General features: G+C 41.8%; 1 protein-coding gene across 1 annotated transcript in view; it reads right to left on the bottom strand.

The window, feature by feature from the left end:
* The window catches only part of COL4A3 (collagen type IV alpha 3 chain), a 136,290-nt gene that overhangs the window by 26,438 nt on the left and 90,163 nt on the right, over positions 1-19,689 (bottom strand). Inside the window, exons 24-35 of the mRNA XM_066346607.1 lie at positions 18,296-18,366; positions 17,283-17,465; positions 15,682-15,850; positions 13,692-13,784; positions 12,980-13,084; positions 10,355-10,452; positions 9,634-9,784; positions 9,166-9,279; positions 7,723-7,890; positions 4,350-4,439; positions 3,895-4,029; positions 385-483 (exon numbers count right to left, since the gene is read on the bottom strand). Coding sequence (XP_066202704.1) covers positions 385-483; positions 3,895-4,029; positions 4,350-4,439; positions 7,723-7,890; positions 9,166-9,279; positions 9,634-9,784; positions 10,355-10,452; positions 12,980-13,084; positions 13,692-13,784; positions 15,682-15,850; positions 17,283-17,465; positions 18,296-18,366 — 1,476 coding nt within the window. The remainder of the gene's footprint in view (positions 1-384; positions 484-3,894; positions 4,030-4,349; positions 4,440-7,722; positions 7,891-9,165; positions 9,280-9,633; positions 9,785-10,354; positions 10,453-12,979; positions 13,085-13,691; positions 13,785-15,681; positions 15,851-17,282; positions 17,466-18,295; positions 18,367-19,689) is intronic.

The following is a 19,689-nucleotide window of genomic DNA, read 5'->3' as shown; positions in this document are numbered from 1 at the left end:
GTGATCACAAGAGAATAGGGGCTACTTTGATTGTTTTAAATATTACTTTGCAAACTCAATAACCTGTTAAAAAAAAAAAGAGGCAAATTTGAAAACCTCCAAAGCATTATCTGATTTTCTTCTATGACGTGATGTTGTGATAAAAGTTTATAATACGTATGAGCTGTTTCAAAACAGTATCTTTAGTACAAAAATGGAAACGTTGTGCGTGTTAATTATTTTATTCATTTCCTTTTGGTTTAATTTAGAAGCAAATTTCTGTTGGAAGACTCTTGGAGCAGAATTCAAATTTATACCAATAAGTCTAGAAACATATTTCTGTTACATTTAGATCTAGGAAAACAAACTTAAAACCTGATATTCTGGTGAGAAAATCTGCTATACCTGGTGGTCCCGGTGGTCCCGGTGGCCCTTTGACTCCTTCTAGACCCGGCAGTCCTGGAGCACCTCTGTCCCCTTTCTCACCCGGCTCTCCTGCAAACCCTAGAGTTAAAAGCAATGTATTAAAAATACAGGTTAGAACTTTATCAGTGATCTACATCCTGGTTAAAATGGATGATATCTTATTACAATAGAGCATAGGATATTTGTTAAGGGATTGGGCAGATGTGGAATTGTATCCTTTTACAAAGAGGGTTGAATGACAATATGTATAAAGCATTAGCACAGGGACTGGCATGAGTTAGCTCTCAAAGAAAACTAGCAATTATCATAATATTTATACTTTAGACAAACATTATATAAACTAGTGGCCTAAATATAGCTTCTTCTTGTTTTATTGTAGTCATGACAGAGGACTGTATTTTTTGTCTGGACTATCCCATTCTCAACTCACTTATTATAACTACAGTTTATTAAGTAGCAAATGACAGACCTCATTTTCTTTTATTTATCTAATTTAATTGGCAGGCCATCTCAGTCTCTTCTTGATAGAACACAGAGATGAGCAAAGCTGACTCTAAAAAGTCAATGGACTAATCGAATCGCACCGTCAGTCGGTGGTAATGTTAGGATTCGAATCCAGTGCTGCCGTCTGGAAAGCTCACATAATCTCCTACAATCCATTCTAGTTTTGTAAAGCATGGCTTTGACCACATTATTTTCCTAGCCAAAATATTACTCATTGTCTTTTCATACATATACCTAAGTCTGCCATGCAGACTCCTTTCGGAGAGGACCCCAGTTGTGCTTGTCTGTGCCCTCACTATCTCATCCATTTGTCATGGATGTCTTTGGGTCAGAAACTGAGATTTTTAAAAATGGGTTGCGTTTAAATTAAAGAGGCCCAGATAGTACAATCTTTATGTCATTGTTCAATCTCTGCTTCTTGGTCATGCATTTGAAAAGCCAAAAAGAGGACATATAGGACAGTTTCCATGCATATTGAATTTGGGTGAGTAGAGAATTCTGTTAGAGCCACAGAAATAGCATGTGTCCCTCTGTACTCTGCAAAAGGATTTTTTTTTTTTTTTTTGTATTTTTCTGAAGCTGGAAACGGGGAGAGACAGTCAGACAGACTCCCGCATGCGCCCGACCGGGATCCACCCGGCACGCCCACCAGGGGCAACACTCTGCCCACCAGGGAGCGATGCTCTGCCCCTCCGGGGCGTCGCTTTGCCGCGACCAGAGCCACTCTAGCGCCTGGGGCAGAGGCCACAGAGCCATCCCCAGCGCCCGGGCCATCTTTGCTCCAATGGAGCCTTGGCTGCGGGAGGGGAAGAGAGACACAGAGAGGAAGGAGGGGGGTGTGGGGGGTGGAGAAGCAAATGGGCGCTTCTCCTATGTGCCCTGGCCGGGAATCGAACCCGGGTCCCCCGCACGCCAGGCCAACGCTCTACCGCTGAGCCAACCGGCCAGGGCTGAGGGATTTTTATATTATAAATTCAGACCCATTGTGCATTCATGATGTAAGAGCCAAATTTTAGTTTACAGATGCACAGAGAAGCTATTCACACTCTTTTCAAAATGTTTCCAATACTTCCTAAATTATCTAGAATAGTCCAGTGAAGAGGTGTCTATGTAGACAATTTATGATGACTGGATATTTGTGGCAGTATTTTTTTCTTTATTCACATCTTGGCTTAGGACCAGTTCTGACATATATTTTTTTTAATTCATGTTACTTTCTGTTTCATTGCAAAAAAATGTAGTGCAATCTTCTGTTTGCCCCTAGAACTAAACTATCTCTTTGACCCGGATTAAATAGTAACTACCCAAAAGGCCTTTCCTTCCTCTCTGAGAAAAGAAAAACCAAGAACTTTCTATAAATTAATTTTTCTAATGATTTTTCATTTTCTTTTTAAGTTGGCAAATTAATTGGATTCAATCATGTTCCAGACTTTGGTTAGATGTCACTTCTGTGAAGTCCTTCCTAATGCTGGGAAAGGCAAGGATTCAGTCTTTCTAGCATGGTCCACAGCACCTTGTACAGAAATTTTTAAGCAAATGTTTACTTGGACTAAAAATCTTTATGTGCCAAGCATAAAAATATTTATTGAATATAATCTCACTTCTCAAAATTTACTACAAACTACTCAGAACTTAATATGGTTTTGCAACTGCAAACTAATTTTTTAAAATTTTTCCCTGCTATAAAGGTTTGATTTACAAATATTCTTTTTACCCAGAAATTCTCTGGATTTTTCTAAAATTACTTGGGATTAAAATTGGTCAAGGAGGCCATAAGGCAAGACTTTTTAAAATTTTGATTTATATGGGCTATATTGATCATATAACAAGAACTGTCACAGAAAGCGCTCAAATAACTTGGAGTAATTTGATTGTTTCAATTTTAGCCTAACTTGAAATAATTTGATTTTATTTAAATTTGAGCCTAATAGCTACAGTTAACAACATTCTAAAGCATTAACTTTCCATTAGAACACACTTTCTTTTTAGTGATTATTCTCCAAAGGACTTGGAGTGTGAGAAGCACTTTCTGGAGGCAAGGAGAGACATTCATCCTGACAGCTGATGGGCTAGGGTGGCATTTGGGGTGGTTTCTATTTCAGCCAGGGAAGGTTTTTATGTGGAACTTCCTAAGGGTTTAGTTTCCACCCCGCTTGGCTGATAGGGGTCTTGAGGCTTACGATTTAAAAACTGGCTAGTGAAAATTTAATAACAGCAGACCAAAATGTGAATTGGCTTAAACATAAATTGTATACATTAAAGAGGCAACATATATATTATCGTGCAAAGCACATGAGCTCCAGTTGGCATTCAGACTTGGGCCACCAGCAGGCTGTGTGACCGGGAACAGGAGATTAAACACTGGCCCTCGCTGTCCTCCGCTGCCAACCAGAGGGTTTACCTGGAGAATTCCTAGTCTCAGAATCAGCTCTGATGTTCTGGTTCTAAACACAAGGCAGCCTGTACCTCTGGGGCCTGGCTCTCCTGTGTCCCCGGGTAGGTGGGATATTTGGGAAGGCCCGCTTCTAAACGCAAGGCAGCCTGTACCTCTGGGGCCTGGCTCTCCTGTGCCCCCTGGGAAGTGGGATATTTGGGAAGGCCCGGTTCTAAACGCAAGGCAGCCTGTACCTTTGGGGCCTGGCTCTCCTGTGTCCCCGGGTAGGTGGGATATTTGGGAAGGCCCGCTTCTAAACGCAAGGCAGCCTGTACCTCTGGGGCCTGGCTCTCCTGTGCCCCCGGGGAGGTGGGATCTTTGGGAAGGCAGCCTGTACCTCTGGGGCCTGGCTCTCCCGTGTCCCCGGGGAGGTGGGATATTTGGGAAGGCCTGGTTCTAAACGCAAGGCAGCCTGTACCTCTGGGGCCTGGCTCTCCTGTGCCCCCGGGGAGGTGGGATCTTTGGGAAGGCCTGGTTCTAAGCCTGTACCTCTGGGGCCTGGCTCTCCTGTGTCCCCGGGGAGGTGGGATATTTGGGAAGGCAGCCTGTACCTCTGGGGCCTGGCTCTCCCGTGTCCCCGGGGAGGTGGGATATTCGGGAAGGCCCGGGAAGGCCTTTGGCTCCTCTCTCCCCCGTGGCTCCTGGGGGTCCTCTCTCACCCTTTGCTCCTGGAATTCCAGAGCTCCCTGCAAAACAGGAGGAACGGAGGCAATCCCTTAATTCTTTAAGTGGTTCACAAGGATTCAAAGTTAACTGTGCTTACCATAAAACAAAACGAATAAGCCCAAAAGCTTAACAGTGCTGAGACCCTCATAAATATCATAGTTTCCCCAAATCGGCAGTTACAGGAAGGGAGCACATAAGCCTGCAGGGAAAACCCCCCCGACCCATTCAAATGGGAAAAAAGAACACAGGAAACAGCAGATACACGGTTTCTTCAGAACCAAATACAATTTCTTCTGCTGTTCCTTCCCCTTGACAGCTGGGAAGCTCCGCCCTCACTTACCCTTCTGCCCCGGGGAGCCCGGCTTCCCAGGAGGCCCCGGAAGGCCAAGGTTGCCGGGGTAGCCCATCACCCCAACCATTCCTCTTTCACCTACGGAAACAAAGGAACCAAACCAGCACATGTGCAGAATGAGAAGAGCAAACACCATATAACACAACATAACATAACGTAACGTAACGTAACATAAATTATACTTAGCAGGAGAGACTGCGAGTTGAAGGAATGGTGTTTGCAAATAGAGGAATAACCACATTTGCAGATGGGTCGGTAAACAATCTCTGTTTACTCTGTCAGTAAACAATCTCACGCATGTACGTGGGACCACATGTATGGAGAAGAATAGCATACGTTTAAGTTTCGGACCATTCCCTCCTCCTACTCCATGACCAATAGCTTTCTGTTAGAGTCCCTCATTTTACTTTCTTCATAGTGGCTGTCTAGAGTTGACCCTATAACTAACGCATTCATTCTTGTCTCCCCCACTGTCGGAGGTGGAGTCTTGTCCACAGATGTGTTTGTACAGCCCACAGCAGTGCCGGCACACGATAATAGCTCAATCACACGAAGGAAGCGTTAATTTGCAAATTAAGCTGTTATTCTGGGCTCTTCTCTAGAGGACAGTTCAGTAAGGTCCTATGCCATGAGGAAAATATTGGAATATTCTTCCCAAACATAAATATTATAAAAATAGTGATGAAATAAAAAGGACTATAAGGGAATGCTATGATTATATGCCAGCAAATGAAATAACCTAGAGAAAAGGCACAGATCCCTAGGGAGGCACAGGTGATCAAAGCTGACTTACAAAGAAATAGAAAAATCTGATCAGACACATAACAAATGAAGAGATTGGATTAGTAATTCAGAATAATTCCCACAAAGAAAAGCCCAGAACCAGATGACTTCACTGGTGAATTCTAACAAACATTGAAAAAAAATCTTTTCTTCACAAACTTTTAGAAAATACAAAAGGAAAAGAAACCCTTCTCGTCTTGTTCTATAAAACCAGCATCACCTTGATACCAAAACCAGGCAAAAATATAAGAAATGAAAAAAGACAGACTAGTTTCTCTTATAAATACAGATGCAAAATTTTTCAATGAAATAATAGCAACTGTATTGTAGTAAAAAGATTACACAGCAAAGAGAGTCATATCCTCAGTAATTGTGGAACGTGGTCACCCCACCACTATCTCCCTGCCCTCCAGCCCCTTACAAATAATTCAGAAGATAAAACCACCACTGACCGGAAGAGAAGCACAGAGACAAAAACCTATGCCTATGTCCAGTATATACAGCCACCTTAAAAGGAAAAGGGGAAAGAAAACAGAAGAAAAATACAAGCACAGATTCATGGCTTCTTCCTGTCAAGATGGCAGCGTACGTGAAAGCAATGCTCACATCCACCCACAACCACACCACAAAATGACAACTAACCAGCAGAACTGCCATCGTTCAGAAGCACCTGATAGCTACTGAGTGGAGGTCCTATAACTAGGGAATTAAAGAAGCCACACTGAGACTGGTAGGAGGGGCAGAGACACAGAACAGGCTGGTCCCACACCCATGTTGGTGGATTAAAAAAACAGGAGGGATGTCTCACCTGTGGAAGTCCCCCCCCCCACAAGGACCTCGTGCCTGGCCCCCTAGCCCCGGGTTCCGGTGCCAGGAAGAGAAGTTCCCCACAACTTCTGGCTGTAAAAACCAGGGAGGATTGTGGCTCAGTGCGACATGGGCTGCTGGAGTCCCAGGCAGCTCCTCTTAAAGTGCCCGCACCCTGACTTACTTGGACTCACTTGGTCTGAGCTCCAGCACTGGGGTAGCTGTTTGAAAGGTGCCCGGCACACAGGGAGAACCACTGAATTGTTTGGCTTCAGAGTGTGGAGTGGAGGGCAGCGTTCTCCCAGACAGAAGTGCTGGCAGAAGCCATTTTCCCTTTGCTGAGCCCGCCCCTCACCTCCTGCCTCCCAAGCCTGCAGGCACCACATCTGAGTCTCCATCAGCCGGGCTAACACTCCACCTGCAGGGGCGATTCCCTGTGCCCCACCCCAGCCAGCTGCAGGCCTACCCAAGCTGCTTCCTCTGGCTTTTGGCTCATGCTATGTTCTCTCCTAAAATCTCACAAAGGTTCATAAACCTCAAACAAGCAGCATCTGGCCTCATTGTGCCTAGTACTTCTTGCTAAGCGGCCCCAAGCCCAGCTTGTAAACAGATGAAATGCTTCCATCAGAAGACATCAGGTGACTGAATGGGTAAGAAAACAAGACCTTTACAAATGCTGTCTACAGGAGAAGCACTTCGGATCAAAAGACACAGACCGAAAAGAAAAGGATGGAAAAATATACTTCATGAAAATGGAAACAAAAAAGCTTGGGTAGCAATACTTTCACCAGACAAAACAGACTTGAAAACAAAGGCTACAACAGGACAGAGAGAAGGACCCAGCAAGTCCACTGCTGGGTATTTATCTGAAGAAACCCAAAACATTAACATTAATTTGAAAAGATATATATCTCCATATATTCACTGCAGCATTATTTACAAGATATGAAAACCACTTAAGTGTCCATCAATAGATAAGTAGATTGAGAAGTGATACATTATGCAATGGAATATGACCCAGCCATAAAAAATAACAAAAATCTTGCCATCTGCAACAACATAGATGGGCCTAAATCAATGAATTCCAACCTTTTTCATCTCATGGCACACATAAACTAATTACTAAAATTCTGGGGCGCACCAAAAATTTTATTTTTTAACTGATTTAAGAACAACAACAACAAAAAAGGTATAGTCTTGATTCATTTACAACAAATGGCTATTGCTATCTTTTATTATTTGACAATCTAAGAGAAAAAGAAGTCAGTACCCCCTGACTAAACAGTCAGGTATTGCTTGTTTTAAAAATTCTTTGTGACACATCAGCTGAAAATTGCTGGCCTAAGGGTACTGTGCTGAGTGAAGTAAGTCAGAGAAAGACAAATGTCAAACGATTTCACTTGGATGTGGAATATAAAAGACAAAATAAGCAAAGCAGAAACAAACTCATTGATACAGAAAACATTTGGATGGTGGCCAGACGGGAGGGGGGTTAGGATAACGGATTAGAAAAGGTTGAAGGGATTAAGAAGTACAAATTCATAGTTAAGAAATAGTCACAAGGATATAAAGTACAGCATAGGGAATATAGTTAAAAATATTGTAATAACCATGTATGGTGTAATATGGGTATTAGATTTATCCGAGTGATCACTTCATAAGATATCTAACTATCTAATCAGAATGTTGTACACCTGAAACTAATATAATAGTAAATGTCAACTGTAATTGAAAGATAAAAATAAATAAATAATAGTACAAGAATGGATACCTGGTGGCCCTAAAAATCCTGGACTTCCCGGATATCCTTTTTGACCAGGCGGTCCTATCTCACCTCGCTGACCCGGTGTTCCTGGTGGTCCCGGTTCTCCAGGAAATCCTGACCTATCCAAGCCCGGAATCCCTGGGTCTCCCTTTAGGTCTGTTGCGCCTCTTCTGCCTGTATATGAACGAAAGAAGGAGTGAAATAAAGGAAGGAGCACACGAGTGCTTTCCCACCGACTCCAGAACTATCTTACGGCTGTAAATATTTAGCCTTGTGATTTGGGGCTAAATAAAACACACACTTACTAGATGGATAGATTGGTTGGTGGGATTATGTCCCCGCTTATAAAACTGTCAAGACCCCTTCCGGCTTTAACATTCGCTGTTGCAATGACTCATGCAGGAGCAACACTGCAGAGGGGTGTTTACCGTCTACAAGTCTAGATCTGTTTCCTAGTTCTACAGGCATCTGCCGAGGCTGCACTGAATGGGGTGCTTCAGCCTTGAACTTGCAGGGTCCATTCAGTGCCACTCACACTGAGGGAGCCACCAGGGTCCATTCAGTGCCACTCACACTGAGGGAGCCACCAGATGCTTCTGCAAACAAGGGCACACTGCAACAATGACTGTCTTGGCCAACGATGTGTGTTTGCAAACACACAGCAGTCGGGCAGACACTAGCTGAATTCTAAAGGTTTTTCACAGAAATAGTTCACAGACCTGATTGAGAGGAGCCAAAAAGATGGAGTAAGTTCCCTATTATCTGGACCATCGAGAGTCTGCATAGTTTAGATTTAGTTATTTATTTATTATTTTTAAAAAGATTTTATTTATTCATTTTAAAAAGAAGAGAGAGAGAGAAAGGGAGGGAGGAGCAGGAAGCATCAACTCCCATATGAGCCTTGACCGGGCAAGCCCAGGGTTTCAAAACCAGCGACCTCAGTGTTCCAGGTCAACGCTTTATCCACTGCGCCACCACGGGTCAGGCTAGATTTATTTTTATACCTTTTTTTAAAGGGTTGCTTTAAAGCAATCAATGTTAGATTTAATTAACAACTTAAACAGCAATCTCTGCATACCTTTACTATTTTAATAATAAGGGTAAATTTACCACTTTAATATGCTTGCAAAGGCAAAGCCTTTTCTGAGAGTTTATATGTACAGAAATACATTTGTAAGTATATATTTATATACATATTTAGTGTTCCTATTTTCTTGCCTACAAGACACAAACCAGATCACTATATTAACTCTATGTTTCTCCCTGCACAGGTGCTGATACTCGCTGCAGCAAAACCATGACCACGAGGTTTAATATGTCCGATCATTTCCCTCTGGGCAGTGGTCAGGACTCGTTGCCGGATAGCTCCAATGTCACACAGCAAAGCGCAGAGCAGCAGTCCCGTGCCACTTGCCCAGATAGTGACGGGGTTTGAGACCCTCCCCTTACCTTGTTGCCCCTTTAATCCATTTAAGCCTGGAAGTCCTTGGGCTCCCTTAGGACCCTTCGTGCAGCGTCCTGGGGGTCCTCTTTCTCCAGGTCGTCCAGGTTGTCCCGGATCCCCTGAAAACAAGAGTCCCAGAATCTATTCAGGGGCCAAAACCCAATGCCCTAGGACTGCTATCACAAGCATTCTCCTGTAACTCCACTCCCCCCCCCCTTGTAAACTGGACCTATATTTAATACCATCGATATGTCTTATATAGAGAATGTTCATTAAGAAGGAAAGAAGGAAGAAGGAAGGAACAAAGGGAGAGCAACAATGTTGAATGGGAGAATAATTAGGCCCCACAGATTCTATTTGTTGATCTAGAACGTTTTTGGAGAATTTTATACCCCTAGGGCACCTCCGCATTCAAGTGGCTGCATGTTAGCTGAGCCCACAGTGGAGAAAGGTAACCGCACTTGCTATTGTACCTCGTGGTCCATCAAGCCCTCCGGTTCCTGGGATTCCAGGGAGACCTGGAAACCCAGGGAGTCCAAATTCTCCATTTCCTCCAGAATTGCCTCTTTCTCCAGGAAAACCCGGTGTTCCTGGTTCCCCAGGCATGGCTAGTCCTGGTTCTCCCTATAGCACAGAAATGATGTTAGTTTTACTCCATAATGCTTCTAAACCCTTCTCGACGACTGGCTGGTCTTTGGGGCTATTTACTGGAAAAACAGTATCTTCCTTGTGGAAGTCCTAAGTCCTTTTTTCCATAGTCACCATGAACTCTCCTTCTTCGACTCTAGTTGCTGACTTTCCTATAAAAGTCTGCTTAATCATTCTTTATAGCCTCTACTTTTTCAGAATACTGTGGGATTTTTTGCAAACAGTCTAGATGTCTCTACTTTTGAGTTTTTTTTTCATAGCTACCCATGTTTCTTTTCAGTTCTCCCATTTTAAATATTACAAATGTTTCTGACGATTGAGAAAGAAATAGAAAAGCAACCCTGTCTTCTTACTCGTTCTATTTTCCTTTCTAAAAAGGGAGGGATGGTTTAAGAAACTTTAAGAAATTCATCATCTTTACCATCTACAAGTCTATCGACAATTTCTACAGACAGAGCATCCTGACTGGGAGGAACATCCTAGCTGGCCAACCATAATTTCTCCTCCTCTTTCCCATTTCAGTCTGAATTTTAATTCTCAGAAGACCTTGCTTCCTGGGCGGCCTGGCGTGCCAGGTAACCCTGGCCTTCCCATTTCTCCAGGATAACCCGGTGCCCCTTTTGCTCCTGGAAATCCTCGGTCTCCTACAGGAAAAAAAAAAGTTGTGTGATTAGTCTTATTAAAAGTTTCTGGCCAGTATCTCTCTTATTTTATCTAATGTTTCTAGGAGGTAAATAGCTATAGATGTCTTTTATGAAAGTTTAGGTGATGAGAAAGCCAACAGCTAAATGAGTCATTAAACAAATTGAATTCCAAATCATATCACATTGGTTCCCAATTTTTAAAATTACCTTCTCTGTTTTGGTTGGTTAGCACCACTATAATTTTGGTTCAATATTTTTTTAAACCACTAATTGTGGTTGAGCATTTGCCTGACTTTTTAAAAAAAGTATATTTTACATTCAATGTACAACCAAATACATATTTACGTGTGTGTGTATATAGATATCTATGCAAGCATGATTTAAATCAAGATATAAAGCACTTCCAATACCTAGCTAGCCTATCCCACTATAAACTGCTCTAGAGAATTAGTTTTTTTTTTTTTTTTTTTTTGCAGAGACAAAGAGAGTCAGAGAGAGGGACAGATAGGGACAGACAGACAGGAAGGGAGAGAGATGAGAAGCATCAATTCTTCGTTGTGGCTCCTTCGTTGTTCATTGATTGATTTCTCATATGTGCCTTGACGGGGGGGGGGGGGGGGGGAAGGGGCTATGGCAGACCAAATGACCCCTTGCTTGAGCCAGCGACCTTGGGCTCAAGCTGGTGAGCCTTGCTCAAACCAGATGAGCCCGCGCTCAAGCTGGTGACCTCAGGGTCTCGAACCTGGGTCCTCCACATCCCAGTCCAATGCTCTGTCCACTGCGCCATCGCCTGGCCAGGCAGAGAATTACTTTCTAATCCCTACCGCAGCCACCGAATATAATGAGTTAACGTCTCTCTTATGCATTTATGAAGGGAGAATTGAGGAAAAAGTCACATGCATCATTTTTTTCTGTCCTGTGCTACAGAAGAGGAAATGCTGGTGGAGCAAAGCTGCCTTTCGAGGTTCCTTTGTGCCCTTAATTTGACCAGTTTTAAGTAACAGTTAGTTCATGGGATTCATTAGGTTCAACTGGGAAATTTTGACTCCCACTTCCAGGAGTTCTTAAGCTAGTCCTGGTGCCCACAGTTTAGAGTCTCCTTCCAGAAGGTGACTGCATAGGGGGGTACAGCTAGGATGTAATTTTCTTCCCGGTGAGCCTAAGAAGGACTAAGCAAAAACATGGGCCAGGCTGGCTTACTTCAGAACTCACTGGGAAGAAATTCAAGAAATTATAGTCAAAGCCATTCTTGGGACCACATGAAAAATCTGATAATGTTTTTCATTTCAAATGTTCATCAATTGAGATGAATATTCCCATTTTAGGGCAGAACTGATATATGATAAACATTGATGATATATTAATTTAAGAAATGAAGCTCCAAAAATAAATCCTATTTCAACAAACACTTTAAATCATATTAAAACAAACATAATATTATTATAAAATCTGAGGTTCTATGTGACAATCCAGTGACTGAGATAAGTCCCATGTCATCCTGGACGGGACTCTGATGTCCTTGTCTGTGAGGAGCCTCAGGTTACTGTTCAAGGTCTCCGCACCTCGACTTCTTTGGAGTATTTCTCCTTTGATGGGAAACAGCATTTTTTTTTTCCCTAAAGGACAATAACTTCTGACTTGTTTTGGAGTGTATTGGGAAATCAGCTATGTGTGATTAATATTATAGAATATCATAAATTATAAAAATTAGTACCATAACGACATATAAAGTGAAGTACTGTATGAATGTAGAGAGTGTAGGCATCTATTAAGAAGTAAAGGAAGATCCCTCCTACTCCCCTATAAATGTAGGAGACGACCCTGCACCAACACAAATGGCAGTTAACTGCAGGGCAGGGGTTACTTGGAGACAAGGGATCTTGGAGTATGTCAGCCATAAAAAGACATTGGCCTGGGTTACTTGAGTGCATGTACGTAGGATTCTTGGAAGAATGCCTCCAAGAACCAGATGTCCTTTATGATTGATAAGCTCTGGGACTCTGACTCTTCTTGTGTCCTTGTTCATGAAAGAAATAGTCGTGCAGGGTTGGGGATGAACCGGATGGGAAAAAGGCTTGTGTAGCTTTCTAGTTTTATCTGCTGAGCTGTGGCCTTTGGAACTCAGTAGATATGCAGAGGCTGATTCCACTTAAGAGCTTCTCGGGGTTGATTCTGCCTAAGAGTTTCAGCCCTCTGCCCATTTACTTGCATCTGGTGTGTCTTCTGCCTCGCGAGTCTGAACCATGAATAAATTCATAACATATAAAGAATAATCACTTTGGTGCATTTCCTGCCAGTTTTTTTTATATGCATTAAAAAAAATATGATTGAGACAAGACTGTATCCATCAGGGTGAATTCTGCCGTCTTACCTAACATTGTTGTAAGATTTTTTTCCCCCATTTAAGACAGATGGAAAACATCACTTTAAAAGATATTATGAATATTTTCTTATGTTATTTATTATATATTTATAGTCTCTAAATATCTACAATGAACATTATGTTTGAAAAAAATTTTTAACTTACCTTTCGGTCCCCAAGGTCCAGGGAATCCAATTCCTGGGACTCCTGGATCACCATCAGGCCCAGGAATACCTGGTTCACCACATTTCCCTTTGAGTCCAGGGAAACCTTAACAACACGTGTACAAGCACATCAGCAACTTCTCTTTGTCTTGCCTTAAAACGAAATGTCTAAGTTTCTGTGTCATCCTAGATATTTTTGGAAATTAAGAAATAATTTTACTGTGACCCTATTTCTTCCCCACTCCTATCTAAGGACTAATCAGAAGAAACTGCAAATAAATTTGAAAATATAATTATACTCCTACAAAGAAATATTCTGGGAATCTTGGGCTACATAAGTCTCCCTCCACGCATGCAAAATTAAGTTTTCGATCGTATTGGCAAAGAAGGTAGGTTTTCCAATGAAGAGGCTGTGGACACTATGGAAACCCGGGGCATGCCTGGCTCCTCCACCCAAATCCATGAAGACTGTGCTGTTTGTGAATTCCTCTTAAGTATCTACATGAATTCTCTTTGGGGAGCACCAATGGGAATAATTTGGATAAGTTCAGAGGACAACAGCAAGTCCCCTGCCCTATTAGCTTGTTATCTGACAAAATTGACCTGGGCTCTCTTTGGGAGCCAATGAATATATCTTTTCCTTAAAATGGGGTCAGTGTCCTTCCAGGAAAGTCAAAGTGCCATCTGATGCCATGGACTAGGGGGATACTCACCAGGTGGACCTTGGGGGCCAGCACGACCTGGGAGCCCTGGAGGTCCTGGGGGCCCTGGGACTGGTGTTGAAACACTGGATTCTCCCGTAGGACCTTAAGAACATTTATGATCATAAGATTAGTGTGCATACTGAATCTTGGTCCAGGCAATAAAGGGTTTACAGACATATTCCAAGGACTATGAAGAATACTCTCTGCTTACACAGGCTCCCAAACTGGCTTAAAGATGACCATCCCATAGAAAATTTCTCATTCAATTGACAAATATTTATATGCATCTATTATTGGCTAAGCCTTGTTTAATTAACAGCCCAACATGCTATTCTATTAGAAGAGAGAATAAAAAAAAAGAAGAGAGAATAGTCTAAAAAAAAAGCTAATACCAATTATACTTAAATACTGGTGAATACTGGTAAGATAGTTATTTATTGGGTAAGTAGTGTTCACAAGAAGGGAGTATAATATATTGCCCAAACCGTGAAGTGGTGCTGATCTGGGCTTGAGTCTTGGTCCTGCTCTTTGTAAGATCTGTGAGTCTGGGCATATTTCTTAACCTCTCTGATAAGCTCCTCATGTGTCATTGTGGAAATAATGTCTCCTCAGCTAAAGGTCTGAGGTAATATTCTGACCTCAGAGATCCAATGTTAACAACATGTTAGCAACTAGTATTGTCCACATATTTATATCTTTATAGAAAAAAATAGGTAGCGTGATGGGAAAATCTGATGATAATATATTTGAGGACACTGGAGTCCTTCACTAAAGATTTACAGTTAGAAAGAACAGAGGAGGGGTTGAAGATGGGTTTCAAAAGGATGAAGCCAACTTTTTCTGTCAAGGGCCAGAGAGTAAATAATTTCGGTTTTGTGGTCCAGATGGTCTCGGTTGCTACTGCTCAACGCCTCCATCACAGCGTGAGCGCAGCCAGAAAGAACACGATACAGAATGAGCATGGCCCTGTGCCGATTGCGGTTTGTCTATGGACACTGCAACTTGAATTTCATAGACTTTTCACGTGTCAAAAAATATTATTCAAGTGTGTTTTTCTCCCAATCATCTAAAAAAATATAAAGACATTCTTAGCTATTAGGCATTACATACACAAGCAATGACTGCCATAGTTCGCCCATCCTTGCATTACAAATGACAGCCTCAGAAGTGAGGCATAGAAAGAATACATTGCGCGTATAATCATAAAGTAAGCTTTACATACATGTGTGGGCAGAAACACGTATGTACAATGTGTACCTGATGCTACTAAGGGGATGCACACTCCATTATTTTTTTTTAAACCAGCGAGAGTTGCTACAAAAAGATTTGGAGACCACTGGTTTACTGGGTCTCACCTTTTAAAGTGACTTTAGAAGTAAAAATAGACATGGTGGCATTATTTATTTAAAACTGTCAGCAACATGCCATTCTCTCCTTCCGCCATAGATAAATATTGAAGGGCAGATCCCTCCTGAACCCAGCAACTATGTTCAGTCCACGTGGATTACAAAGTTACTAGGACTTTAGAACTATTATTAGACAAATTTTCTTCATTTTTCATCTTAGATATTTTGGAGTTTTGTTTATAAGCCACTTAAAGGGTTATGAATCAGAAAGAGAACATATTTGCAATAGCATTATGGACCCTTGGGATCTAGAGAAGTCACCTCAAGATCAATTTCACAGGTTTTTACATCCCTTTTATTTACCACAACTGACGTCCTCATCCTCTCATCCCTGAGGGTCTATTCATTCAATGTGGGCGTGTCATTAATGGATATAAACTATCCTAGGAAACTTGAGCTGAATTTCTCAGTAAGAGGAAATAATAGGTTTTGCTCTAACATGTCCTATATGTTCTTTCCCAAAGTTTGCGTGTTATCACAGTCCACTTATGAGAAACAAGCCTCTATACATCTGCTGGTCTAAAGGAGCCTCACCCGTTCCGGAGCCACCAACCCACCCCAGAAAGTCAGGACTGGGAAGAAAACTAACCAACCGGCTTCTCCAGGTGGCCCAGGGGCTCCAGGAGCTCCTTGGGTGCCCTTTGGCCCAGGCTCTCCCTGCGGTCCGTAGCCTGGTGGTCCAGCTGGTCCTGCAGGTCCTGGGGGCCCAGGGGTGCCAGGAACCCCTGGAAGACCCTGGTCCCCCTTCTCGCCACTGAGGGCCTGTGACAATAGGAAGATGTTTGGATAGTGCTTCATCCAAGTACTCTCTCGCGTAGGTTAATATTACACGAAGATGAATACCACTCAGGCAGCCGCGGGGAAGGGCTTGAGTTAAAAAGCAGTTGGCATTTGAAGAGAATTACTACTAAGATAGGGTGTTGTGTGGTTTCTCCAGTTTTGTGCCCTTTGGAATTCAGCCGCATATCATTAACTTGGAGCACTTGAATCGCACTTGAGATGTCTTACAATGGGTCGCCACCCATGTAATCACAGCCCCTCCAACCCCGCTCAAATCAGCCGACAGTTAGGATGGAAATGACATTCATGTTCACGGTACATCTCCAAAATCAAGCCAGCACAGCAAACCTTTATTCTAGTTTTCACCAGGCATTTCCATTACAAAGGCGACACTCCATTTGTATTAATTTTTTTAAAATAAAATGTCTTTAAAAATATTCTGTAGGTTGTGACATTAAGAATAAAACATGCATTTTAAAGAAGTTGAATTCAACTAAATAATCTCAGTTTTTCTTCCTCCCCAACACGGTCACAGACAGTCCACATGTCTGATTTTTTTTTTTGGTTTGGGTACCAACGAGCGGGTAAGTGGCCCTTGTCCCTCTTTTAAAATGACAGGACATAAGATGCAATAGATCAGCTCTTTGATTTGTCTCTCACTTTCTGGAACATCTTTACCAGAAATAATAAAGAAATTAGGGGGATGCAAATGGCAAACGGGAGCATCATATGAACATTCTTCGTACTAGACCAAAGCATTCTAGACTCTGTCTCTCTACGAGCATGAGTAGCACTTGGACCCTGTTAACTGGCTAACACTGATTAGCCCGGGAGAAACTGAGACTTCACAGAACAGGCTGGCTGGGCCACATGCCTTGCAGACTTCCCAGAGAAACCAAGCCCGGGGGCAGTCTCTCAAGTGCACCCTGTAAGAGATTCTGTCCAATGAGAAGAGATCACATTTGCATAAACTTAAATATCATCAATGACAAAACATTGGATCTCTTTATTTGACTACCCTACCTCTAACTATTCTGTCCTTTCCCACATTTATTTTTACTTGCAAGAATGGACATTGTCCCTAAAACACTGACCAAAGCTTTCCATTATTAATCCTTTCCTGAACTTCTCACAAACTCATTTGATACAAACAGGGAATTGTCACTCGTGCCTGTGTCATGGTCATTATCAATGTAGACTTTTATTTGTCCTAAAAAAAAAAAATCTGTGAAGTGCTTACCTAGTTTGTCAAAGTACTATAACTATCTGCTCTGGTTTGGAGATGCCTCCTTCTGCAGTAAGAGCCATGAATTGCACTGAGTGGCCAACAATCCTCTGAGAGAAAATCACCTTATGTCTTCACTTCCGCGCACTCTGCTTATAGGAGAACAATTCGGAAAGAGCGGATACTAACCGGTTCGCCCTTGGGTCCTGGTAATCCTTTCACCCCCGGGGTTCCGGGAGTCCCATCGGAACCCTTTCTTCCAGGCTGTCCTCTGGGCCCCGGGTCCCCGGGGGCTCCCACTTGTCCCTCTGGCTGAGGTGCTTCCCCTTTTTGTCCTTTACGTCCTGGGTCACCCGGCGCACCCGGGAATCCCTACAGTAGGGATACAGAAGTGAGTCTGCGGTGCTTTTAGGTAGAGTTGCTTTTGTGTCAATCACAAATAATAAAAAAGAAAAGAAAAAGTCTCAAAAGGAACTTTTCAATATTAATGGAACATTGGTTTCAAACACTTCTTTGGCCCACACATATACTTTTAAACTTTTTGTGCATTCTTGTTTGTTTGTTTATGTTTCCAAAACTAGAAGAGAATTCAGCTAACCAGTGTGATTCAATACAACACACAAAATAATATAATTCAGTATGATACAATAATCATAATTCAGATTACTGGCAAACTTTAATATGCATCTCTGGATAATTTGATTTAAATATGTTTATTCATATATATATATATATATACACACACACGCATATATATATATAACTTTGATTCACTATAACAATTGACATTGAATAACTTGATTGAGGTATCATTTATATACCATAAAATGTATCCTTTGTAAGAACACAACTGAATGATTTTTAAAATAAATACATAATTTATGCTACATTCACCAGAATCCAGTGTAAAAACATTTTGATCACTCCCCCCAAATACCATCAAACCCATTTGTGGTCAATCCCTGTTCCTAGCCTCAGCCCCAAGCAACCACTATCTCTGATATCATTTGAAATGACCATAAATTCATAAATTAATTCACTCATACATCATCCATTCACTCTTTTAATCAACAAGTATCTGCTTACTGCCTACGCTTTGCCCGGCACCAAACCGATAACCTATATGTGGTGCAAGCGTATTCCCAAGTGGAGCGCTCCATCCCCCTCACTGAAACGAAAGCTTCAAAACTGTGAAATCTTACTGGATATCCTGGAAGACCTGCACTGCCCGGGGACCCTGGGCTCCCTTCCATGCCAGCTTCCCCTCGGCCTCCTGCAAAGCAGCGAGTTAGTAAATGTTCATTGAACACGGATTCTGAGCAGCTAGGGCAGGGGTCGGGAACCTATGGCTCACGAGCCAGATGTGGCTCTTTTGATGGCTGCATCTGGCTCGCAGACAAATCTTTAATAAAAAAAAATAATGTTAAAAATATAAAACATTCTCATGTATTACAGTCCATTCATTTCCTACCGCTCATGTTCATGGTTGCGGGTGGCTGCAGCCAATCACAGCTGTCCTCTGGGACAACACCAAATTTTTATTGGATAATGCGTAAAGTACACGGGTCATTGTACGGCTCTCATGGAATTACATTTTAAAATATGTGGCGTTCATGGCTCTCTCAGCCAAAAAGATTCCCGACCCCTGAGCTAGGGCAATGTGGTGTGTGAAAGAGAATGGGTGTAAAACACTAGCATCAGAGAAAATGTAAAGAAAACAAGAACTCAAAAATTTTAACTTCCTAAAATGCTTGTCTTTGTCATTTTAAAGTGATACAGTTTTTATGATGATAAAAGTAACATAGCTCATTGTAAAATAATTGAACAGAAGAGAGTAAAAGTCACCCCTAAATCTACCACAAGAAGACAGTATTAACTAAAATTTTCATGTATATGACTCATAAAATTTTATATCTATAAATGCATAGTGCTTAAACGCATAAATATATATTTATGGCTTGTAAATCAGTAAGTATAAATGTATAGCTTCAGTTTAAAAGAGTGCATAGTAGCCTATTGTGAGAGTGAATCATCAGTTACTCAGCTAACTGCTGTTTTTAGACATTTAGATCTGTTTTTCAGTGTTGGCTGCTGTCAACAATGCTATGATAAATATTTCTGAACATTTGTTTCTCCATATCTATCCAATTATTTTCTTTACAATAAATTCAATGGTAGAACAAATGGGCACAGACATTTTCCGAGGCTTTGGACATCTGTTATCAAATTGCATTTCTCTGTACACTTTTATACTTCCTATAGTTATTTAAGTATCTCTGTGAGGATGATTTCTTAAGAAGATATTTAGAATGAATCTCAGGTCAGTTTATTTAAGATATGTTCATTCAGATTTTAGTTTTTGCAAAATCTAAGCCAGCATATTATATATTTAAAATGAACCCAAATGGTTTTGCTGCTTATATATCTATTCTTTGAGCTATACCTGCGCCACATGCCAATGGAGAGAAACCAGGAAAATACGACAGTGCGGTTGGTTGGCTGGCAGCAGTGAGCCGCCTACCCGCATGCCAACCTGGGCCCAGAGGTCACTTGAGAGGAAGATAAAAAATGATCTCTTCCCTGGCCGGTTGGCTCA

The sequence above is a fragment of the Saccopteryx leptura genome, chromosome 7 (assembly GCF_036850995.1).
Source record: "Saccopteryx leptura isolate mSacLep1 chromosome 7, mSacLep1_pri_phased_curated, whole genome shotgun sequence".
Taxonomy (NCBI): Eukaryota; Metazoa; Chordata; class Mammalia; order Chiroptera; family Emballonuridae; genus Saccopteryx; species Saccopteryx leptura.
This window is presented reverse-complemented; position numbering and strand designations above follow the sequence as displayed.